This window comes from Anabas testudineus, chromosome 10, assembly GCF_900324465.2.
Source record: "Anabas testudineus chromosome 10, fAnaTes1.2, whole genome shotgun sequence".
Classification (NCBI taxonomy): domain Eukaryota; kingdom Metazoa; phylum Chordata; class Actinopteri; order Anabantiformes; family Anabantidae; genus Anabas; species Anabas testudineus.
The window spans coordinates 11,975,871-12,001,695 of NC_046619.1; the positions used below are offsets into that span (position 1 = coordinate 11,975,871).

The 25,825-nt window shown below is 37.6% G+C and overlaps 1 protein-coding gene across 2 annotated transcripts in view; it reads right to left on the bottom strand.

Annotated features, from left to right (window-relative positions):
• The window catches only part of LOC113160501 (protein diaphanous homolog 1), an 84,722-nt gene extending 59,218 nt beyond the window's left edge, over window positions 1–25,504 (bottom strand). The window contains exons 1-12 of one of the 2 annotated variants that reach the window (XM_026357792.1): window positions 24,695–25,504; window positions 8,509–8,535; window positions 7,634–7,798; window positions 7,232–7,333; window positions 6,480–6,610; window positions 5,818–5,901; window positions 5,653–5,716; window positions 4,400–4,539; window positions 4,076–4,181; window positions 3,061–3,171; window positions 2,694–2,812; window positions 1,582–1,698 (exon numbers count right to left, since the gene is read on the bottom strand). In XM_026357792.1, coding sequence (XP_026213577.1) covers window positions 1,582–1,698; window positions 2,694–2,812; window positions 3,061–3,171; window positions 4,076–4,181; window positions 4,400–4,539; window positions 5,653–5,716; window positions 5,818–5,901; window positions 6,480–6,610; window positions 7,232–7,333; window positions 7,634–7,798; window positions 8,509–8,535; window positions 24,695–24,793 — 1,265 coding nt within the window. In that variant the 5' untranslated portion in view covers window positions 24,794–25,504. The remainder of the gene's footprint in view (window positions 1–1,581; window positions 1,699–2,693; window positions 2,813–3,060; window positions 3,172–4,075; window positions 4,182–4,399; window positions 4,540–5,652; window positions 5,717–5,817; window positions 5,902–6,479; window positions 6,611–7,231; window positions 7,334–7,633; window positions 7,799–8,508; window positions 8,536–24,694) is intronic. The other variant, XM_026357793.1, reaches the window with a different exon arrangement.
• Window positions 25,505–25,825: the final 321 nt, after the last annotated feature.

Below are 25,825 nucleotides of genomic sequence, written 5' to 3' on the forward strand. Positions count from 1 at the left end.
GTGCAACTGTGTTTGTGAGTGTGTTGGTATATGTCCAGCACCCCATCTGATCAAGCCAGCTTCACACAGACACTCAATTTTGGAGGTGTCTTATTCTCTGACCCCATTAGATGCTGCCAGAGTCACAAACTCAATACTTTATTTATTCTGTCTCCCTCCCTCCTCGTCTCTTAGTCACTCTGCCTTTGTCTTATTCCAATTCTTCACAATACTTCAAGGTTCTTTTTTTCAGAAACTTTAAATTTATCCATGGAGCGAGAGAGACATCTAGTGTCATTCTTGAAAACTAGAAGGCTACATACCACAGTTTTTGTCATTGCTAAAATATCAAATATGTCTTTCTAAACATCTATTAAAATGGGATTGAAACACTGTACAAACAAGAATGAGAAGTAAGCAGAGCCTGTTTCATTCATTCCCACACAAATGCTAACTCTTCTATTGCCTATACGTCCCTCCTTCATCCTCTCAATCCTCTACCTAGCAATTTAACTCAACTCTCAATTTCTTCTTTATTACTGTATTGCCCTCCACCTCCCTTTTCTCTTCATCTCTATAATTACCAAGGTGTATTTTCTGTCACTCTACAGCTCATTCTCCCACCCCTACTTCCCATCTCTCTGTGGAGTCCATTAGTGACAACCTCTATTGTATTTCACTGGATCACCTACCACTGAAGACACGGAAGGATGGAAAAGATGGAGTGGGATGTAAAACTACTTCAGCTGGGAACAACAGTTTAAGTCAGCCCATCGTTTTCATCCTCATAATTTATTCCCTAAACTAACTCTTTTGTGTGTTATGCCTGGTTTTAGTGATCATTCATGAAATTATTCAGAATTGTTATGTTTTTGAGTGTTGAAGCACAGAAACAGAAAGAGGCGTTGACATATTTCTGGTGATGGTGCTCATTTCTATTAAAATGAAATTGGACTACTTTACATGTATTCATTTCCCATCTTTGTAACTGCGCCCTAGAAAACACACCAACCAAGAGGCGGGGGATGTGGGTGAAAAGAGAAATTTAGAAAAAGGAAGAACTTCTCCTTTCCAAGTTGAGACAGTCACATAAATATATGCTCCTGTACATATCTGACTGCAAATATTGACAATATCAGCATTCTATTTTTAAATTATACCTTAGTATTGATAATGTAGCAATATTTTCTAATTTGAGTTTAACTAACTAAAAATATTTTTTCCTGTTAAAAGTCCTACAAAACAACCCTCTTGTTCTCTCTCCACATTGGAAAACTGTGATCATTGTTTGTGTGGCTTGTATTTTATCTTTGACCTTGGTGAAGTGCATTGCCACTGGACTGAAGATCTAATGATCAAAAAGAGCCAATTATTTTTCTTTTTATTTACTGTAGCTTCAACATGTCCAATCAAAGTGGTTTTTAATTATTATTAGTTTTTTTCTAGGTTTTTTACCCAGAAAGACAGCACAATAAAAAAATCCCACCTGATACAGTACCTAGAGTCACTAGTGTCAAATGGCAGCTCTAATTTATAAATGTGCGCGCAGGGTAATGACTGAGAGAGTACTGACATGTATGTATATGTATATTTGTGTGTTACCTGGCCAAATAATCACTGCGGATGAGAAGCAGGTGTTGCAATAATGACAGGAAGTGACTTTCAGCCCTTGAGTCCTTCACAGTGTTGACAAGGATTTCAAAGACATCCCTCACATCATTAAGACAAAACCAGTTAAGGCTCAATCAGCACAATGAAGAAAATATTATAGACAGACATCAATTTATCTGAACAGACATATCAACATCTGTTTTAGAAATTACCTACACAAAGTTTCTAGTAACCAAAAAGGTTTCCTACATTTATGCTATCTTACATTATCTCTGTGTTTATCCTCTAAGCATATACATCTGGAATCCCTGGGAGACACCTGGTGTTGAAAATTGTAACTGCATGACAAAATCATTACAGCAGCTGATGAACAAAGTCGTTATAGACATAAAGGACCTCTCAGAATAGACCGTAACAGGGCATTATTATACTGTTAAGGCGCCAGTTTCAGGTTCAGTTCTTCCACTTACCTTACAAAGTGGTCAGACAGCAACACTATAATAATTAAATTTAATTATAAACTGCATCAATAAAATTGTTTGAATTGATATCAGGGTGTGGTAGCTTGATCAATACCATTAAATAATTGAAAAAAAAAAAAAAAAAAAAGAATTCTTCAGTAAATTTATAATTAATCATTCAGACATTCAATAGAGCAACGACAAAGTCCACTGCCATTGCTGGATGTGTTGCTGCTCTTCACAGCACAGAAGTAGCTAATGTCTGAGAGACTCTAATTGGCAAAGATGAATTCTGATGTTGAAAAAAAAATCTACAGAGAGTTACAACATCCCTGGAGTCTACAAGCTCATGCTTATTAGTTATGAAAATATTATTTTGCCTCTGTGGTCAGGCTGATTATAGAAGACAGGAAAGGGAGGAAAGGGGCAAGTGTACATCAATTATACATATTTTACATTTCAAAAAAGAAAGCAAGTGAAGGTTCTTCCTCTTGCTTATTAAATTAACAAAGTAAGGTAAACTCAATATATAAGCATGCAAAGTTGTGTCCTACACAGGTCTATCAAAACTCTATTTTCAAGGTTAAAAAAAAGTAGACCATGAATTTCCACGGGAGGACAAATTTCTCAATGCAAGGATATTCCATCTCAATGCGCACATCATCAAGACGTGCTTTGAGGTCCTCAGAGTCATCTTCAGCCTGCTCATCAAACACCGTAAGTTGCACCCTCAGCTCATCGTTTTCTATCGTCCGTACCTCCTGCAGAGAGAGGGATGGGAAGCAGGCAGAGGGATGACAAGACAAGCGGAAGAATGGCAGAAACAGTGTAGTAATCAAACATCGGGTTTGGACAGTTGAGAGAAAGTTTTTACAGAACTTGTTTGTCAGCCACTCAGCAAGACAGATGCTTCAACAGTGACTGCGACATCAAGAGTAAGTGAGACTGTGCAAATGTGTACTGTTGGAGAGTCACTTTGAGAGACGAATCAAAAGAGTGTTTTCTGTACCGTCAGCAGGTCTCTCAGTCCCAGTCTTAGCAGTTCAGAGCGAATATGGATTCTGAACTCCAACTCTTCTCCCCGACTGATCAAGGCATTGATTAGTTGCATGCAGCCACCCTGCCAAAAAAAAACAAATTTAGTAAGGCACACTGGGAAGAAAAGTTTAGATTTTTATACTGACATGTAAATATAATACTACACAAAACACAGAAAACAGGTTTAGAAAACATATTTTGAATTCATCTGTAACAATGCAAGCAAATCAAACATGCAAAAGATTACCCTGTACAAAACAGCGACCATTTGCTACTATCAGTGTTGAACTTAAAGGTTTGTCTGTTTTTTCATCATCCTTAAATTAATTTGTGACCTGTAAACCAATAATCTGAGCTTATATTTGGCTCTCTATAAGGAAAGTAGGCGGCCATCACCATAAACTAAAAATGGCCAAACAAAAACAGCTTTCCTTAGAAACTTACTCTGAGATAGAACCAAGAAAAATACTTTTTATGAGGTGTAAAGGTGCAGGTCTGCCAAAGAAGACAAGTATTTCTGTGAAACAGATGCCTTTCTGTGCATGAATTGATTTTTTAAAAACCGTTTAAAAGACTCAAGTCACTCGGGCCTTATAGGCAATGGGCAAAGACAAACAACAGACTTCAGATGACTAAAACCGTGTTTTGTGGACTGATGAGTCACAAAGTCACAAGACATGAAAACAGATGATATGGGGATATAGCAGACCTTTGGGTAGAGGTGAATGCCTGGGAGGAAATTACACCTGAATATATGCAAAAACTAAAGGGCAGTTAATGCTGCAGAGGGCTTTTTTTGATGAAAGTTAAGTTGCAAGTCTGATTTGACTGTTATTCTTTGCCAGTGTACATGTGATAATTCAGACTAACTGGTACCTGGTAATACAAAACTCAGCATTTGTCAGTTGAGTAAGGCTTTTACACAGCACATTGCATTTGAGCACAACCACTGCCAACTGTCAAAGTATAAGATAGTATATATGTACCTTAAGAGCAATGTTGTGATTTCTCATGCCAGCAAGAAGGGGCTGAAATCTCTCAATTTCCCGTCTCTCAGCCTCCTCTGTAAGGGCCTCCAAAACACGCTCATGACTGTAAAAAAAAAGACAAATATGCAATATGTAGTTACATAAAAACAAATGGAAGATTTGTCATGAAAATATTTTTTTACTGTTACCTAGTTTCTAGTTATCTAGCTATATAGCAGTATAGCAGTTAATGACTATATATTAGCATTACATTGTCATCATAAGTTCTTCGCCAAGGTAAAAATGTCTCTGACATGGTGTTGATCTTTCACAAATGCTTACAGGTTCTCAGGATGTTCCAAAATGGAGATGGCAGACAGCAGTTTAACAGCATCCACCATCATATGAGGCACCTTAGGGTTGATGGCTTTGACCAGCAGGGGAATTCCTTCTTTTGACTCCAGCATGGATTTTAGACCGTACTAAAGAGAGAGAACAGATGGAGGAAGATACAAAAAAGAATGTTTTTTCTGAAGTCAAGAGAAAGGATTTCCCTGTACAACTTATACATATAAGTCATTATATCAGAAGAACGAGACTCTCCAGATGCAGCTAGAAATACATACTAAATTGTACAAACCATAGACGATTTGTAAGCAAAAGCACAAATTCGCAAATGATTAGTTGTCAATCATCTGCTAATCAAATGAGTGTTGCTGCTCTGAAGTAGTTTTCTTCTTTTTTTATTTTCACATCCATCACACTGTGGTTTAATGCTAGCAACCGTTATATAATGTTAACTTGTCATTAAAAGCTTCATTGACATTTGCAGACAATAGATATAATGTCATCCCCAGAGGGAGTAAGTCACACTGAATGTGAAGTGTGTATCATGTCTGCTGTTACATGTTAAACATTTTTTTGATTTTGGACAGTAGGCAATAGAGCAATATCTGTAAAAAAAATACATAAATATCTATAGATATCTATATCTATCTATCCATCTATCTATCTATATAGATAGATATATAACCTTTTTTGTTGTGTTTGACTTGAATGCTCATTCTTTTAAGAGCTAGGCTACACTTTCTGAGCTTAATGCAGATGTGATGCATGACATGAGTTTAAGTTCTTAATGCAAAATGTGAGTTTTTGATAATTGGTCACTGGTTAAACGGTTTGCAGCTCAGTTTTAGCATGTTTTACATGTATTTAAAGAAATATAACTAGTAAAATAAAACAAGTAAAATCTCAGTCACTTTTATCAGTATTATACATTATTTTAGGATGCAGAGGAGACGTACAGAATATTGGGTCTCTTGGGAACCATGTCATTCATACTTGATTATAGATGTATAATTGTAATAATACATTTTGAAGACATTTATGCTCATTATTGTGACTGCATTCATTGTAATGAACAGATCATATTGACCTCTAGTGGAGGAGTTGCTATACTACAACAACAACAAAAAAAACCCACACAAAAGGGGCAAATTATTTTAATACTAGTCCTATCACTACAAGCAATCGCTTATGTGCAATCACATCAAAGAAAGGATTAGATATTTTTATACAAGTCAAATGCAGCTTACCTTGTTGTTCATAAATGCTTTTAGACATCGAATGATCTCATGTTGACATTTCACTCCCATCCCTCTAATTACAGAGAAAAAAGGAATAGAAAGATTCACATACATACCGAAAGAACACGTTAACAAAAGTGTACAGTTGGCTATTCTGTGGCTAAAGTTTCTTACGGGTACTCGTCTTTTTCCTCTTGTAGCCTTCTCAGCAGATTCAGCAGGAGGGCCAGCCCCTCAGCTCCAAAATTCTGCACCCAACTGAGAGTGGAAAGACCACATGATTAGTAGATGATAGCAGGTAGCAGTAGCATTAGTAACAGTTTCATTCCTATGGAAAGAGGGTTTTATAATATACTGTGCAAAATGATCTGTAACAACAAGCTACATGCTGCATGGGTATATACTGTATCAACTTTAAACATGTAAAAAAAAATGCAGACAAAACAATCAAGCCGATTGATTTGTCTGATTGATTTGGTATGGTACTGGACCATCAGCACTGTGTTTTCAATTATGATGGCTGAGATGTAATCTGTACAGTGAAAACAGAATAAGCTGTTACCGGAAGAAACAACAACAACAACAACAACAACAACAATAATAATAATAATAAATACGCCTCTCTGGAAATTCACTCGTCCAAGTTATTCCAGAACTAATATTTGGTGATAACTTTAATAACTGCTTAGATTTAGCTTGAAGACGTTTCTCCCCTCATTTGAAAGGCTTCACTCAGTGCAGAACCAAAGAAGAAAACAGATACTAGCACTGGCTAGCTAATACTGGTACATGCACTACAAGGATCTGCATGTATATATACTGTGTATGTGTATTACCTGACAGGGTTGTTATTGAGTGAGACTCGCAGAGATTCCAGACAGCTCAGCAGTTGTGTGTCTCTAAGTTCTTCCTTTAACTCATGGATGTAAACCAAGGCAGATTTGGAGCTCTCCCTTTGGTCTTGGCCCTAATGAACAAACACACACAAACAGACACAGCAGGCAAAAAAAACACAAAATTACTTTGTGTTTTGCATTTGTCTTTGTCTTCCTCCAGGTTATAATTGGTGTTATTTCCACAAGAAAGCACAGCAGCAGGGCACTAAGGGCAACAGTCAAGCCTAATATAAATTTTTGATTTGCTGAATTAAAGGGTACTATGTGTAGGATTTTATTTTTAATAGGCTTATTTCACAGTTAAATGAACTGTACTAGCAACCCTCTGTGCTTGGCTATGTAAGGCCTTTGAGCTTTCAGCATTTTTGATTCAATTTCGCCTGATGCTTTTGAAATATTATTTACCCTGGCTATTAGGATGGAAGCGGGTTCTATCAATGATGTAAAATTTCACTGATTCGACATTTCACTAGTGAATACATTTGAATAATGTATGTGACAAATCAGATCTGAGTAAGGCAAAGACCTAATCTTTGAAAACAGACAGTCGAGTAAGGCCTTTGTCTGCACCTTTGTCTGAGCAATTAATAGACAGCAGTGCCACTGTAGGATCTAATCACAACAACTTGCATGAAGGTGTCATCGAGTTTCCTTCAGCACACTTTATAAACAATATTTATTTTGGTACTGACAGCTTTAGACGTGTGGAGGTACTGGGAGACCATCTCTCGTTTGATCATAATGTCTTTCTGTCTTAAAGGCTTCTGCTTCTCCTCATTCAGGTTCATATCCACCTGGAGAAAGACACAAGGAGGGAGAGAAGAAAAAAAAAAAATGAGACAATGACATACAGCACGATGTACCTGTAAAAATAAGAAATTCAATAATAAATAAAATTAATATTTATTGATTAACATGAGCGTGAAGAAATAAATATCAAACACTCAAGCATGTGCTAACAGATGCTTCATTTAAACATGTGAGCAGAGATGGTTTTAAGTTACATAACAGTACCATTAGGTAATACTACATTACCTAGGTACACCATATTTAACAATCATTTCAAATCAGTTCACACAGTGCACACTTCTCACCAGCATCTGTTCGAAGAGGTCGAGCACTTTATCATCAGTAAGATCATGCAACATGGGGCCCTGTGCACTGATCTCATAGCTGGCAGCTGAAGAGTGTCTGTGACTTGGCATTTGACCTGGCTTCTCCTTGTCCTTTTTCGTCCTCATGCTGGTGAAACGCTCCAACTGGATTAGCACAAGATACAGGTCAAAGGAAAGAGATCAGACAGAAAAAATGTAAGAATCCCTGTGGGGGGTCACAGAATGAGGCAGAAATCCCTGATCAACTCACAGTTTGAAGATGGGTTTACTCCATCAATACCATTCATAAATAACTAGAGTATAAAACATCCTGGAGTGATTTCACCCATGGTTTAGAGATATTTTTTTTTACAACAGCAGAAACCTTTCAACAAAGTGAGTGGATAACTAGGGATTGAAGATGTCAAAGTTTTTTTTTTGCTGACAACCGTTGGCACACAGAGTGAACCTGCAGTTAATTTTGTCTAATTAAGAACATTTGAATCAGTTTTAGTTAGCTTTTTAAGTTTGTGCAGTAAATTGTACTGACTATGTATGTACTATTTAAATAACTAAAACATGATTGTACTGGACATATGTAATATTAGTAGACTAGAATAGTGCCCTTGCATGACATTCCATGATTTTGGCACTGTCTTGTTTCACACAGTCTATGTGCCAAGGATTTCATGCGTGTACACCTTGAAAGCATACACATCCAAAATGAGTACAGAACATGTGTTATGGTGAATTAGGTTTGTGACAGACAGTGACATAACATTAGTAGAAAATGGTAAGTTGGTTTATCAAAGACCACAATGTTAAATAGACGACTCAAGCATAGAGATGAAGGTGGCAAGCCGTAACAAACCTACCTCGTCAGGAAACAGTCGCTTGAATGTCTGTAGAGCATGGAAGGGTAGGAAAAAAATCAAATTGAGATAACGGGAAAAAGTAGTAAAAAGAAAAAAAAAAGAAAAAATCAATTAGACAGAAAAAAAAAACAATTTATGATGCCATAAGAGATTTACAGAACAGGGGAAACCATAACTTAATCTACTTATTAATAAACACATACAAAGACCAAATAGATCTAAATTAGAGTGCAGATACTCTTTTTTACATTTAGGTAATTGGAAAGATAGTCATTACAGATGAGCAGCAGTTAACAATTGTCAACAGACAAAGATAGGACAGAAAAGTATCATAAAGAAGAGAAAGTTACGGTACACAATTATTTCTAATAATAAAAATAGCACTACCATGTTCTGGCCATTAGATGTCAGGCTGCACCCAATAATGTTACTGAAGGAAACCAAGTACACTTTAGAGTACTACTTTCAAACTAGACTCTACCCATTGCTTTGACATCAAAGATACTGAAGTATGTTCCTTTGGGACTAAACAGAGCTGCAGGAGTCAGAAGGTCAAGAGGCCACAAGGTCAAACAAAGAACAAGTTTTTTCTTAAGTCTACTCATTTAAGAAACACATATAGATCAAATGAAAAATGATTACCATCTCATATTTGAAGTTAAACTGAAAGAGACATAGCCTGTCTAAAATGAGTTTTAAGACAAAAACTAATAATATGTCTGTTTTTACAATGCAAGTAAAAAAGTATGAAAAAATAAGTAATAGGCTGTTCCTGCACTGCTGCATCTACATTTTATGTGTTATATGAAACCATAGATTGGTGTGCTGAGGGGTAATATTTCCTGAAAAACTCCTCATCTTTGAGGTCCTTATTACTGGTAATGATGGTGTATGAACCAAGATTGTGGAGAAACCGGTAAACTAACTAATTTCTGGCTGATACATCAGTTGCATTTCATGTTGGTTGTCCTTGTGTGAAATGCTTTGCCTACTAGGTGTCAGGCTAAGTTCAGTGCCACCATATGAAAGCTACTTTCAGTAGACGCTTCCAGCTGTCACAAAACATATTCACGCATGCCCCAAGGAAATCACATCAAAAGGTTTTTAATTACCATAAATAGAACTGGTATATGAATCAAGAAAGATCATGTTTGCCATGTATAGTACCTAGTCTGACAGGACACTAAACTGTTTTGATAGGCAACAGCTGAAATGCGAAATATATGACAAACCTGAAAGGACTAAAGTGCAAAGTTATGTCATTTTGCAGCACACAGGAATTAGATAGGCACTGGCATCTAAAGATACTCAATGCCATTTTGAAAAATCTAACTGATTTATATTTAATACTGACTTTATTATCCCTACAACTAATACTAACACATTCCCTGTATTTGTCACAGAAGGTGTAGGCTTAACTACGGAAATCTTTGGTAAAATATTTCATTCAATACATGACATTGGAGAATTATTACTTTTTGTTAATTAATTTTATTATGCATGATTGAGTCCGGCGACAGCCTTTACATCCAAATAATTCACATTATAAGTCAAGAGGACGAGTCTTCCACTTACACTGCAACCATTAAATACCAGACCCTACACCTATGTGCACACACACACACACACACACACACACACACCAACTGTTATAATACTATTCACCCCACAGAACGGAAATATACAGTTGACGGCAGCACAGTGGATTCTGGGTAATTACATGTGAATACAAGTGAGTCAGGAAGAAAGCTGTTGCGATAGATGAGGAAGGAAGAAAGCATTCTTAAATTCAAACTGTACAGTTCTGCTTTTAAAACCACAAGTACAGTTAACATTTTACACACTAAGACAAATTCATCTAGTATTTCAAGCAGAGTTGTCATTGAGGGGCAAAATTAGGCTTTAAGTGATTAGTAGAACCATTAAATTTAAAGTTAGTTTTCTAAAATGAGTGCATTATATGATCTTATAACAATCCACTGAACGCCCATACACAATAACGATACCAAATTATTCCATTGCACATTTATATGATCAGTAGTAATGTGCCAAAACACAAACCCACATGACTAAATGTGTGTGTTAACTACAAGGATCCTTAACATGACACTGCAAAATAGTTTTCAATTTCCTAAATGGCTTATTTTGACTGTTTGTTGCCATCATGCATTGAATATCTGTGGGTTTCTGACTATTGACTGGACAAATCAAGCAAATCAAAGACACCTTCTTGGGGTTTGTGATGGGCACTTCTCTAATTTCTTTGACATTTTAAGTCCAAATGATTGGGTCAATTTTTCAAAAGGTTTTCTCTTGAAGGGCTCTAAAGTTGCTCCAAACACCAGACTCACAACACCCCCTAATTATAATTCAAAGAGTTCCTCTGAGCACAGGCCAACAGTTAAATGAGCTGATTCACCTTATCAGCCACAATGAGCTGAATAAATGAAGTGGTGCGCGTGACAGGCTCCGTCTTACTACATAAAGTGTGAAACCAGCACCACCAGTAGCTCACCAAGTTAGCAACTTCACTATACAAGATTCAGTTAGACAGTAATATATTCACTAAATGTCTGTTCGACCTATTCAGAGTTTTATGTTATGTTAAGTTAACAATGTAAAAAAAACTTATTTAAAATGCAGTAAATTCCCCAGTGTAAATTTAAACACTGGGGTTTAAATGTCCTTATGTTTGTATTTTCTTTTGATGAACAAGTATTTAACAAAAATCAGGTAACATTGGCAACATTAAATTTCATATGATATGCATGGCTATAAATAATACAAAATAATGTTTGAAATATGTTGAACCTAGCAGTGTATTGTGTATGAATCTCTATACATGTGTAAAAGTGAAGTGTAAAAGTGGTGCACTGGTTGCTGCTGTACAACTTTCTGTGCAAACTCATAGCAATGCCCTAAAGAAAGGGGTCTCTGCCTGTCCATCTCTGATCCCAGACAGTTAGGAGAACAAAAATCAGCAGATACGTTTGGCTGGTGACAACGCTATTATGAGCAAATCACACACCCTTACTGTGAATTTTCTCTGTGTGAGCCTGCATACCTACACCAACCTGTACATACTGATTTAAGGAGCAGCTCCTGAAAGTGGTTGAGGAGATTATGTAAATCAGAGGGAAGATGAATAGTAAGTAAATGCAGACTGACAGAAAGCAGAGGGGCCACATTTACAAGCAAATGAGTGAAGCACCTACAGTTTTGTCAGATAGCCGTTTCAAATTAAGGCTAGTTTAATAGTTGGGCTGCATTATATGGAGAAAATACTTTTTCTGAAAAATATTACAAATGTAATAGAGGACATGGCATGCTTTGTATTCACCTTAGGGCATTTACAAATTAAGTGAATTACATTCTATCGTTGTGTCATGTTAAAATTCAATTTATTTTAGTTTCTAGAGAGATGACTAGGCGGGAACTAATGTGGGGAGAGGAATGTGAATGTGGGGGAAAATATGGTGGAGATAGAATGCATCTGTGGGACAATGCATATTTCTCCTGTTAAATATGCTTTAAAGAAAGTGAGCATCTGACCACTGAACATTAAGTAGAAGAAAAAGATGGTTGTTTCGATACAGTGCTGTGGGTGTGGTGTCACCTTGTTAACCACGGCCATTCAACATTGCTTACAATGTTTCCATGGCTACATACTTATGATATCATGCTAGAGGAAGCAGAACTTCAAGAGACACACCCAGAAGAGCTGACGAATTTCCAACACACACAGTCACAGCAGGAAATCACCAACAACTCAGAACTAAGAGGTTTCTTTGTCCTAAGTGGAAAAGCCTTGAGTTTCAAGTATGCTGCACTTCTGACATCCTTTAAAAAATGTTTGTTTGTTTTTTTATCTAATCACCAGTAGGCACTGTACTAAGAGAGCAAGGTATAATAATGTTGTAGTCATGTGAATTTTGCCTGATTACACATGACAGGTCATCTTCTAAGAAACCTGTGACAAAGGAAAAACACAAACGCTGACAAAAACAGTGAGAGAAAAAAAAGAGAAATAGATGCAAAAAGTTCCTAGACCAGCAAATGCTATATTCTTTCAAAGCACCCTGAACACCATGCAACCCTGATTTGCATGTCTTCAACTTCTTTCACATCCTATCTTCACAAAATTGCACTTTCTAATGCTATTATTCACCTCACTAACCTACTGACTCAAGTTGAATTTGAGTGCATCAACTATCTGTGAGAGAGACCTTATGATTGTGGGTCAGTCCAAGTGGGGCATGTTTCTGCATGATTGCTCCTTGTCCTTGGTCTGCTGTTGTTAATAGAGACACAAAACCATCTACCCCCACCCATTAACAGTTAAAACAAGGGAGGCAACTGTTGCCATCTCTGCTTTCTTGCAACCCTCTCTGCATACCTTAAAAAGTAAAAAAACATCAACTATCATGTCCACAATAAAAGAAGTATGGCATGCCCCTTGTCCACTGTCCCATGTTGTGTTTGTGGTGTACTATAGCACGATGAAATTGTATGGATTTCCACTGTGCTCTGCAAGGGACTTGCAAATAATTAAACCATCCTGTTTAATAAATTCAATTTATGAGAAGTAAAAAAATTAATTCCAATTCATTTTAGAGCTTTCAGTGCAGCAAGGCACATGTTCATGTTGCTGCATAGTGACAGAGGGAACAGAAAAAGAGAGTGGTTAGAGACTCAGCTGATACACAGAGCAAACTGTCTCAATATCAGAAATCTGCAGTGGAAAGATTTCTAATGCGCACTTTTGTGTTAGTTTTATTTTCAGTCAAACTTTAAAAATAAAGCGACATATGGATCACTCCCCAATTTTGTTATGCATATGCACTGTCTAGGAGAAACCTATCTTTCTATTTAAGTTTCTTTTTGCTTCTATTTCAGGTATTAATTGTCTTCGGAATGTAATGCATCGTACATCATCGCATCTCTATATCACGTATATAGACTTATTTTTTTTAATCATGTAAAAAATTATACCGGTGTTATTGTTGGCAGCATGATGGAACACCAAAGAAAATATCAGTATATATATCTTTTGTTTAGACAGCTCCTCAATGAAACACTGCATGCAAGTCACATTCCTGTCATGCTACCAACTGAAAAATGACTTCCTCTACCTGGAAAAATACAGGTTTAGCAGCCAGCTGCAAAAAACAAAAAAAAAACTTAAACACCCTGTCATCCAGCAGGGTGCTTTAGCCAGTCAATTAAGTGTACATGCACATTCTTGGTAGAATATGAAAATATATAAAAATTGAAATCATCACTATTCACCAGTTGATTTTTGAGACTAAAATGACTGTCATTGTGAAAACTTTACAGGGTTAAAAAAAACTTTATTAGTATTATAAACCACTCTGCTTTGTTTTGGCATCAAATAATCCTTCTCGCTGATAGTTGCATTGGTCAAACAGGACTTCCTAGATGACATTCTTTCGATTCTAATTCGTAATGAACACAACATACCCTGACCAACATCTTGTGCTTTTTCAATAAATAAGGGTTGATCTCGATCTGAATTCCCGCTTAAGGGGCTGTGACCAAATCCAACACAGTAAGACAAAAAAGGCTGCTGGTCTACAAAGGTGTTTAACATTAAATTTTCAGTTGCCTGTCATATACTATATGTGGATTAAATTTATTTTCTTAAATTTTACACAAATATGTGACGTGTGCTCAGCCCTTCTTTAGGAAACCAGGATTTGACATAAGCCTTGACACAATGGCCAGGTCTGGTAAAAAAAAACAAACAAACAAACAATATATAGCAGCTTCAGTTTTTCAGTGCTGATCATCACTTCTGCTTAAAATGTCAAACAGCAGCTTACATCAGCTGTCGCCAAGTAATATTAATTCCATGATTTAAACTGGTGACAAACCGTATGAATTGTGCTGTTGCTGGTGTGTTGGTGGAGTTACAGACTTTATACGACACCATTCAGACAAGCTGTCATATGAGTACTTCACTGATGAAGAAGATTTAAGACATGTTTTATGTTTAAGGCATGGTGCAATTCAGCTATAGCTGGGTGAGAACCAATCGTCAGTTTCAGTTCAAACTGGAAATAAAAACATTTATTTGGAAAAGTAGAATTCATAGCATAACTGCTTAATTGTATTAAATTAGATTGTACAGGTGTACCTCAAAAGTGATCAGTTTGTGTATATTAATGTACAATTAATTTACACAGTACAAGCCTTGCTAAGCCTTGAACTGTAATATATTATAGATATTATCCAATTATGTATAATATAATAAGAAATCCTAATATCACTAGCATAATACTGCTCACCAGTGGAATGAGTGCTTGTGGGAGAGAAAAACCAACAGCACAGAAAGCTGCACAAATACATTTACAAGCATGAACAAACACAGAAACGACAAATAAAACGTCAAGTACCATGAACTGTACAAAGCTGTAGGAGACAATAGTAGGAGGGCAAAATAAACAATACCTAGGCTTAAAGACAAAAGCCAAGCCTATAATTTGTAGAGAAGTAGGATTTTGGGAATGGTTTCACAGAAACATTCACAGAGTTATTTAAAGTAAGTGCATTTGAGTTGCTGACACTAATGGCACAAAATTCAATTATGCCCACGCAGGGCAAGTGGGAGTAGGGGTAACGGTAGTGGATGTCTATGATCATATGGGTCAAGAAGGAAAAAAGAAAAAACAGAAGCAGTAACATAATACAGTAAGAGCCCACAATTACTAGCTACGTCTCTACAATACATCCCTGCAATATCAAATGTGCAGTTCAGTTGCAGCAACCAAGTTTAAAAAAAAAAAAAAAGAGTTTCTAGAACAGTCTGTTTGTTTTAATTATTGTTGCTGGGTATGTGTAACCAACTTTTTAACCTGCACTCAGTCAAGATAATTAGTTAGTTATTAGTCATCCAGTCCTGTGCTGCAACCCCTCTAAACAAGCTTTAGCCTTGCAAATGGATCTGTTTCAAGACTGCACGCTTCACAGAATTCAGCTTACTTTGCACTTCTAAGTCATTTCAATACTGATAACAAAATACTCTGGTGCTGGGGTGATGGGTCCTCTATTCCTAATTTAAATAACGGTTGTATCCTGAAGCCTACAGCCCTAGGAGTGATGAGGCTTTCACAAAGCCTCTGACCTACACATTTGCTCACAAACAGAGTAGAGAGTCCATCAGCACACTTCACACAAGCATCCCTCACACAGAAGCAAGTTCATGAAATGCATACAAATCTCAAACTTTCACCTACATCTCATAAGAACTGGCAAGTATTACCCACACACAAATTCTCTCAACCTCCCTCATATCCTCAGTCCACTGTAACAGCACAGAGACATTGCTAATATGCCTAAACCACTGACTGTTCCTACTGATGACTGCGGCCTTCTGATTTAACAAAGACAGAGGTTGTGCCTGTTCCTACCACAGCCTACAGATCCACAAGAACTACATACCTACTGTACAGCCCAAAACAGGCTTATAAAGCAAGTGCCTCCAGAACAAACTTCCCAAAGACCAAAGTCCCTTTTACACTTTATTGCACCAATATGCTCACTGTTTTGTACAAATGGAACCACATCAGTACCCAAACAGACATTGTCAGAGATGGGGTGCGTGTGTACAGAAGACCCAAGTCATCAGGTGTTGGGGGGAGGGGCGTGACTCTCCTGGGAGAGTCTCCCACTTACACTGAAGGAGAAACAGCATTTACAACGTGATTCAAACTCAAGTACAGCTGTCATGCATTTTGTTCAGTAGGTTGATGATTACAATTATTTTCAGCTTTGTTGGAGCAACGTGTTTAAGGAAATAGACATAATGCTACGCTGAAGGACTACGGTTAAAAAAAAAAAACTTTATTGGTATTATAAACCACTGTGCTTTGTTTTGGCATCAAATGATCCTTCTCGCTGGTTGCATTGGTCAAACTAGACTTCCTGGATGACATTCTTTCAATTTTAGTTCGTAACGGACACAGAACTGTATGTTGTAATGGTCTCCATTTCTACTCCAGCTTCTCATCATTCATGTTGCCATTGTCACCAATGTTGCAATGTTTTGAAAGTGATGTTGATCCGACATGGGTGTTGTGTGTCACGTTGTGATGATATTAAACATCACAACATTAATATTGGGCTACAAGTACCTGTGTAAAATGAACAATGAGGCGCCTTTAAGGCAGCTTTTTTTAAGTTCACTGTGATGCAAAGGCATCTTATAGAAGACGCTCACCAATGAGACAGGGATGCTGTATAAAAACAGCCCAAGAAAGGGCGTATCCTGTCCACTGCTGAGAATAATTTCACACTATTAACTTAGACACAAACTAAACCTCATGAATCACAAATTAATAATAATAAGTTGGGGTGTGAACCAAACAAATACAGCCTCTGTTAAAAAGGGCTGTGGGGAATGGGGTCATACCTAATTATGCCCATCTTAGATGGCAATACAAAATGTATTCAGTAATGTACTGAGGTATTCTGTTTGAGTTGCTTTTCTTTTCTTTCTCTTTTTTTTACTTTTTTTATAGGAATGGGTTCTGTTTTGGACCAAGTTTCAACATTGTAAAATAATATTTGAGCTCAGTGGCCAACTGAATCTCTTTCCAAATCTATCATTTACTTTCACTGTACAAACAAACCCGTGAGTGATAATATCTAATATATATCAAATCCAAATTTTCACAGCAATTCCCCAAGATGCATTATGAAGGCATGTGAAGACCCATATTATGGTAGGTCCAGGAATAAATACAGAACAGACCAGCTCCAGACTTCTGTTAAAAAGAACAATTCAAGTATGGCTATGTTACCTGCAATTTATCCATATTTAACTTTTGATATTACTCTCTGTGGTCTAACACAATGCATTCTACCTGTGACAGGACTATGGGGAGTAAGGCCTCTCCCATACATTTGCTCACTGTCATACCACTATAAGGTGATGACAGATTTCAGTTTAAGCTTAGTTCCCTGCACTCCCTGCCAAGACACTGAAAGGTGTGAATGTGTGTATCCAAATTGCTCCCACAACCTTGAATGTCTTAACATCTCACTCCATTCGTAGTAATAAGCACCACACATTCAGTGGTGAGAGCAGCAAGTAGGCCCATGTGTTTACAGTCAAGGTGGCGAGACACACAGACCAGGACGAGATTAGCTGTAATCTCTCAGGGGGAGACTAGGGAGAGTCATAGAGGAGGACTGACACTAATCCTAAGTCAGCCTCGATACACAACAGGCAACAAGCACATTGCAATAATATCTGCAAGGAACAGTGTACAGGTCTGTGCATTCAGCTTTCTGATGGTTGTCTAAAAGACAAAATACCTCTGTTTACATACTGGAAAAGTTCACTGATAACAGTGACTTCTTTTGCTGACTAGCTGATTAAAAAAAAAAAAAATCAAACAAAGGGGAATTATGTAGTACGAGCATCATTCATTTATGACAAAAGACAATGATCAATATGAACACATCTCTTCCGCTACCCACTTATAGAGTAACAATTATTGATACAAACAACTTGTACTCTTAGACACTCTTAGTAAAGTAGTATTATAGAAAGAAGAAAGAAAAGGACTCTAATATCACTATTATTACTATTATAAAGAATATAGTATTTGTTACCTTGTAGAAAAAAAAGACAGAAACTGTCTATTTGCCATTTTGTTTAAACTAACTACGGAATTGACAAAAATATTTTGACTAAATATTTTTTTTAAATACTCTGTGATATATTATACTATAACTTAAATGCTGTTCTTAACAATGCCTTTACTCAAAACTTTTGTTTATTTTGGGTTTGCTGCAGCTTTTCTGGGACATATATAAAAAAAAAAAAAAAAAAACATACTTGCAGCTTAAGAAGCAGTATATTTTAGTTAAAATATTCTACAGTCAGCCTTATTCCACAGCAATGACATAAAATTTCAGAAACACATCCATACAAATAAGAACAGACGTAAATTGCTGACTGGCTGGTTCACTAATCATAAAACTACATAGAAATTCGTGAAGCTTAAAGGCAGCTGACTGTGAAAAAAATACATGTTTTATAAGCTTTTTCAGAAAACAGGAAATCTCACTGAATCAGTATGAATGAAATACTTATAATACAAAACTACATGTGTAGCTAACTTCAGTCCTCTCTTTGTGAGCTATAATAAATGGCAATTTGAGTCCACAATGAAGTCATTGTCGTTACGCATATGCTAAAAAAATCTTCCAGATGCTGCACTAGCAGTTCTATCTCTCACAAGTACCAGAGACGAGAGCCAATTAGAGATGCTGCAGTTAGACAGCACAAATCAAATTCTGTTGCAGGCATCACTGTTATAAAATGTGTAGCTACTGGCGTGCACATCAGAGATGCCCATCATTCCCTAGCTGCTCTTTCTCCATAGTGAGGATTTCTTGCTTTACGCTCATTTGTAATAAATAACAGCAAACTTTTGATATGTTTTTTGATTATTTTGTCACATTTTGTTGACTACAGTTATTATCAGTGGAAGTCTCACAGCACTACACTATAATAGGGGTCATATAGGCCCCATTATTACCTCTCACCAACAGATTTTTGCCACATTAAAACAGGCAAATTAAATTCAATTGGAAAAACTCAACAGCAGAAACTCTATCCTGATTACTCAGCATAATACAGGTACTCAGAGCTATCCATCTCCACTCTCTGCAATATTTCAGACCTGCCAATTAGGTTTCAGTAATAAAGCTCTGCGTTTAAATATAGTCCAGGCCTCTAAAGTATACAGGGCTGTGTGTGTGTCCATAAACATATTTAATATCCCACTGGTAACTTCTTGTACAATGGATGGAAAGGAGGGAATAGGAGCGATAAGGGTAAGCAATAATAGGGACGAATAGAGACATCCTGTTTGCTATTTTTGCACAACGTCCTGTCACAGTCCTCAGAATTTGAGAAATAATATGGGTAAAGCATAGATATAACTCTGTGCATACTCATGCATGTATTTGTACTTATGCTAAACTGGAAAACGAAAGAAGTAGAAGTAAATTTAACAGTTGAGAAAGGAGCGTGTGAAAACCCCATAGAAATCAGAGCAGTATGATCACAAAAACTTATATGCTCCTTCCTACTTTTATAATTTTCCTGTGAACAACAACCGAATGGTGCTGAAAAGACAAGCCGCATCTTGCTAACTCTGCCATAATTATTCAAAAATGCTCTGAAGTTGTGAACATAATATTGACCGGGCTGTTAATGTATTTAAAATGAATAGGCTTTACACCCAGTGACGGGCTTTAACAAACATCTAGGCAAATAAAACTAACTCTGGTAAATAGTCAATAGCTCCGAGGAACATATGCACAAATGAATTTGATTAAACTATTTCCCTGAGTATGGCCAAACAAGTATTACAAAGAATGAGACACTGAAGGCAAATACTGTGTTTCCTCTATGTCCTTTCTGTATCACACCACACGCATACACATTTCTAAGCAAGCACGAACCGGAAGACATAATTGTGTGCGCAAACATTACACATGTGACTTCTTGTCCTTGTCAGCTGCACCAACTGACAGGCACAAGGAAGAACTGTCACACTGACAATATTCATCAGACTATCAGTTGATTTGTGACTGACCTAATTCCTCCCTTATGCTCTCTTGCTCCTACCCTTATCCTCCTGCCACTATCTGATGTCAGGTCCTGTCACTGCAGAACTTAAAATCCAAATTTGCAGCATAAAAATAATGTAGCTAATCAATTATCTTATTAAGTGACAGAATGACAGTTTGTCAGTATGCCAAAAGAAACTGTAAAAATGGTTTCCTCTTCAAGCATAAAGAATGCTGTCACAGGGTTTGGACAAATTAGACAGCAACACCAAGTCTGTCTTCTGTGAATTAGTTCATGGTGGCACAAAACAGACAAGAAACATCTTTTAGCAGATGTATGATTGATCCTTTACACCAGAGGTGGCCAACTCTGTCCTGTTTTTTTTCCAAACATCCCTGCACTTGTAGCTTCTGATTAGCTGACATTCACCGTTTGTGTTAGCAGTTGTAGAAGAGTAAAGGAAAGGGACTTTTAAGGTTGAAGCAACACGCTAGGACCTCACAGTTAATTGGACACATTGACCACTTGTGTCTGAGATGTATAAAAACATACAGCAGATAGCTGGTGTATTGTAATTAGAAGACACAGAGTCTTTAGATTTTGATGTCTTGTTTTGATTGAAATAAAAAGCATCTGAATCAACAACCGCCCAGGTGTAGGTGAGATTCCATTCTAAGTATGGTATTTCAGTCCTGCAGTGACTCTGCATTCCTCTGTGAGCCTGCCTCAACAAATTGGTCACCACGACTTTCGTTACACAACTCAGCTCTGATATCCAGTCATAACAGGCCTCAGAGCAAACCAAACACAGTCCACAGCTGAGACAACAGCTGCTCCTTTTCTATCTGCAAAGTACAGTAAGAACAAAGCAAACAGAGAGCACAGTGCACTTACATCATTTAGCTTATCTATGAAGAATTATTTCAACAAGTGTCTTTATTCAATCTAATTACTGGTGGACAGAAATCTAACTGTGTGAATGACAATTGCTCTAACATAGGTCTTTATATCTTTTGCCCAACATCATTTCTCAATTAACACGCAGCAAAAGAACACTGAATCACAACTGCTCCATGTGCATTAAAAACGTTTCACTAATACATTTCATTCACTCTGTTATGTCACATCTGGAGTTTTATCTTTCATAGTTTATAATTAAAAACATCTGCCATTAAATCACTTCGAGTGCAACCACAAGTGGAAAAGGTTTCAACTCTAACTGTGTTTCTAGCTTTAACTTGGTAACTTGACATCACACCACCTGTAACTTATTGCCACTCCCACCGATGCACTGCATTTCTCTTTTCTGGCTTGTTGTCCATTTTCTTTTGCTTTCTGTCACACACGCTTTCCTTCTCTCTGTGTCCCTACTCATTGATGGCTCACTTGCTTGTCCTTGTGCTTTAAAATATTTCGTTCACTCTGAGCCAAGAGGCCCCTGTCACTAGCAGTCCATTAACCACTCCAGTTTCACACTGGCATTCAGTCATCCGATTCTTCAGCTCACAGTATGCTCTTCTTCCCCTGAGATGCACAGAACAGGAAGCTGTGTGTCTGTGTACCTAACTGTGTGTGAACAGTATGGGAACAGATCAGACATACATGAAAAAGAGAGCAAAAGGGACCTACTGCACACCAAAGAATTTTCTAAGCTACACGACCTGACTCAGACTGCCTTAGTCAGACTGTGTGACTAAAGAGTCGTGACCTGACTAGTTTAATTCATGTCGTTATCTTAAATTAAGCATTTGCTGAGGTGGTTCCCCCAGGAAGTAGGTGCACTGCAGCATAAACGCAAACGCAGGCACAATATTTTATGCTTGATGAAAGGTGCACTTATCTTTCATATTATTCAGGCCTTATACACAAACATATTAACCTGCTTTCAACACTTAAACCCATGCCCAAGGGCACCGACTTGGCCACCAATGCCAGATACAACACCACATTCAAGTCAGACAGACATAAACAAAAAGTTTGACAAGAGTGTTTTGTTTTGTTCCTGTTCCTGTCTAAGCATAAATTACAACTCTATGAATATAAGAGAATGCACTGCTTAGACGCTTGCTCAAGAGTTCTTAGTTTGGCCTCGACTACAATGAAACCCTAATGTTAAAACAATTGGAAATAACCACTAAATAACCAATTTGGATGTGAGAGAGATGCGGTGATGTCTCTGAAGCCCCAGAAGAAAATGCTCAAGTTACACAGCTCACTTCACCATGATTGATCTCCTTGATAATTATCATTCTCTATTCATAACTGAATAAAAAAAAATCAGCAAAACCTTTCCCTTACAGAAAAACAAAAAAATAAAATATAAATCAGATTGCCCGTGAAACGCAACAAGATGTTCCAGAGCCACAATCTGTGATCTACAATTCACCTTGTAAACCAAACAATAGTCTAAAGCAGTGATCCCTGGCTAATCCACACTCCACCAGCCTGTTTATGTTAACAGTATTCATGGATGCTGATCCTTTCTATCTCTCTGGGCCTGAAGAACACAGATAGTGCTTCAGGGAGCACGGCTCAAATGACCTGCTTTTGGCTTTAAACAAAATACCTGAGCTACAGATGTAGCTCTAGCACAGTAACTACAGGTTACATATGCCAAAAAAACAACAAGTGTAGGAGAGACACATAGACTTACAAATATCTAGGCACAATTACAGCAAAAACATTTCACAAAGACAGAATATTTTTATAGTAATACTATAGGCAACATTTGATGGTTTGAATGATGCTACTAATCTGACCTTTGGTGAAAATAAGATATGAAAAAGACATCTGTTTGCCACAAACGTGCAGTATCTGTCTTAATGTCAAACCTGTCTGGAGACAGAGGTATTATTTCAACAAAATACTGTACAAAAAATAAATAATCCAAACAAAATACTCTTAGTTTAATCCACCAATAAGTGGCCAGGTCATGCACTGGATAATTCACTCACACTGCTTCATTCAGTCTGAGACAGCGCAATAGAAAGACATTCTCACATAGTCTGAGTGTAGACCACACATCACTAAGTCATGCTTATCTTATCTTATTTTTATCACTGGTATGTTTGAAAAAAAGGTGAAAGCAGAGAGTGATGAACTCATAGACAAGTCCATGTCATGGACACAGATTATTTCACACTGCGCATCATGTACAGTGCAGATACACCCTTTTACCTCTGTCTGAACTTTGACCATGGATTAACAAGAATTCTGCCAGGAAAGGTTCAAATTTCAGACTCAGTGTAGCGTACTGAAGTCAAAGACATACCTTACTAAGGTGGGCAGTCTAGTTACACACACCCTCACATTTCAGGAAGACTCACACTCAAACATCTCATTCATGCAGAGTTATTTTAGGATATTACACAATTGCCTTCTGTCTGACTCATGATTACTTATAGCCCTACCTAAGTTAGTGTGGATAATAACACTACTGTAACATTATACCTTTCACCATAATAGTTTATTTTTGTCTAGTTCTCACCAAGGTCTTCGAAACTGAAATGTGTGACTTTTTACAACTGTAAAAGCATTGATTTTCAGTATATTTAGACAGACAAAACATTATTGCACTCTAATGACCAACTATTACCTTTTACCCTCACAGTTTGCCACATGTGCTATTGAACTTTTGCCCAGGTGGTACCATTTACATACAACAGGGTGTTGGATGTAGCTGTGTGTTGTAAGAAACCGTGTGTGTTCATTCTGTGAGCAGGATACAAAACACCTTGTGATTTAAACAAGGGGGTTTGTGAGCAAGACCAAGTAAGGGTTTGTAAACTTTTTGGTAATATGTCAGTCAGTATGAATTTGTGTGTAGTATAATAGTTTACTCAGTGGCCAGATGCATCTTCAGTGCACCCTCTATGGTTACCATTTGTCTGCAATACAGGATCAGTTTTCACCTGTTGCTAGACATGGCAATGGGATTATGTTGCACAACAGTTTTCCTGGCTGATGACAGGCATTAGTACTGGTGACTCGTGCTACTCTCACCCCTCAAGGCACCATGCTGGCACAGCCAGGTAAACATTTCACAATATCCCTGTGATTAAGGAACCTTCAGAATATTCAAAGTGTGAATGTCACACCCTACAATAAGAATGTAATTCATTTAGTTGACAAAATTATATCTGTTTTACTTAAATGCAGCAATTGAAATATGTGCACAGGCTGCAGAGGGTATGAGTCTGAAGAAATGATTAGATTTTCTTACAAACTTCACATTTAAAAAAGTAATAAAATCTGAGTTATGTATTGACATTGGTAATTTGTCAGGACTCTACAACTGTACAGCGCAACTCTTCAAAGTTTAAAAGACTAGCTACTTCCTCATATGCTCCTGAATCCTACACGTTGACATTTTAAACTCTACTGACAGCTGCTGCGGAGCTTTGATGATAATAACTACATGTGTGTTTACAATTTACTCACTATAGGATCACTTTAAACACTACAGGAAGAACATGCAACCATATGTGTAAGGAGCTTTTGCTCTAGCTTTTTACGCACGTACCCAAACATATGCTAAAAGTCCAGCATGTGAAGATGAACGTGTAGGATACTCACAAATTTCTTTTTCCCATCTCCCTCCTCGTAGCTCTTCTTTGATTTTTTGTCCTTCTTGGGACCAGCAGCTGATGCAGAATTCCCCGTGTTTGGCTCCATATTGATAAGTTAATCCGTTTCCTTGAACTGGATGTCAAAATAAACCCGTGTGTGGCGTTAATCCCCACGCTCTCAAGTGAAAGAAAATATTTCTTCCAACGTTGTTGTTTTTTATTAAATAAAGAAGCAAACTATTAAATCACTCGGGCCTATGCTAGTGTCCCAGCTAACTAGCCACAATTAGCACTGGGTTGCTAATGACTTGGTAGGAAGCCAACAACCCCGAACGAACCCCCTTAGCTCCGCTGCGCCGCTCGTCTGTGTCTCTGAAGGAGGGAAATTCAAAGCACAGTCCCAAGTCCTCGGGTCGAAAAGTACGAAAACAACCTGTTGCGTCTTTAAAACAAAAAATGAGGATGTTATTCTACCAGCATCCACATGTAACACGTAGTTTCACAATTTCAATTTCAAGTCCCTAAAGTATGCGGCACCAACTGAGCTAACTTTAGCTAGCTTTAGCTTAGCTAGCTTGTCTGCTACAGTAAGTAACGTCTCCACGGACGAAAAACTCCGCTCTTCCTACTTTGACGAGGTGTTTTCGGCAACTAAAACACGGGCGATGAGTCGGTGTTACGGGTGCCTCGGGTCGACAGCATCTCCCAAATTAGTTTCCATGGCTGCTAAAAGTTTGGTTAACTTTTTAACCCCTCCGTGACAGCAGAGAAGCGCCCGCTGCTTCTTCTTCTTCCTGTTCTTCTGTCAGTCCGGGAGGTTGATGGGGCGGAGCCTGAACTCTGCAGCTTCACCTGAGCACCCTAAGGCGCTGCACAGAGCCCCGGGTGCAACAGAGCTCAATGAAATAATCACCAGTTTTCTATAAAAAATCATTCACATGCAACTCCCATCTTCAGTATGTGTTCCTAATGCATCCCTATTCCAAGCTTGCGTTTAGAACCAGAGCAAGAAATGACGCAAACAGTGTATTGAGCCATAATTGTGACGTAATTTAGATTAAAAGATCTGGAAGAAGTAGAAAAAAAAAAGCCCTGGTGTGTAGTAAAATATCACACCAGCAGCAGGCAGCACAGACAA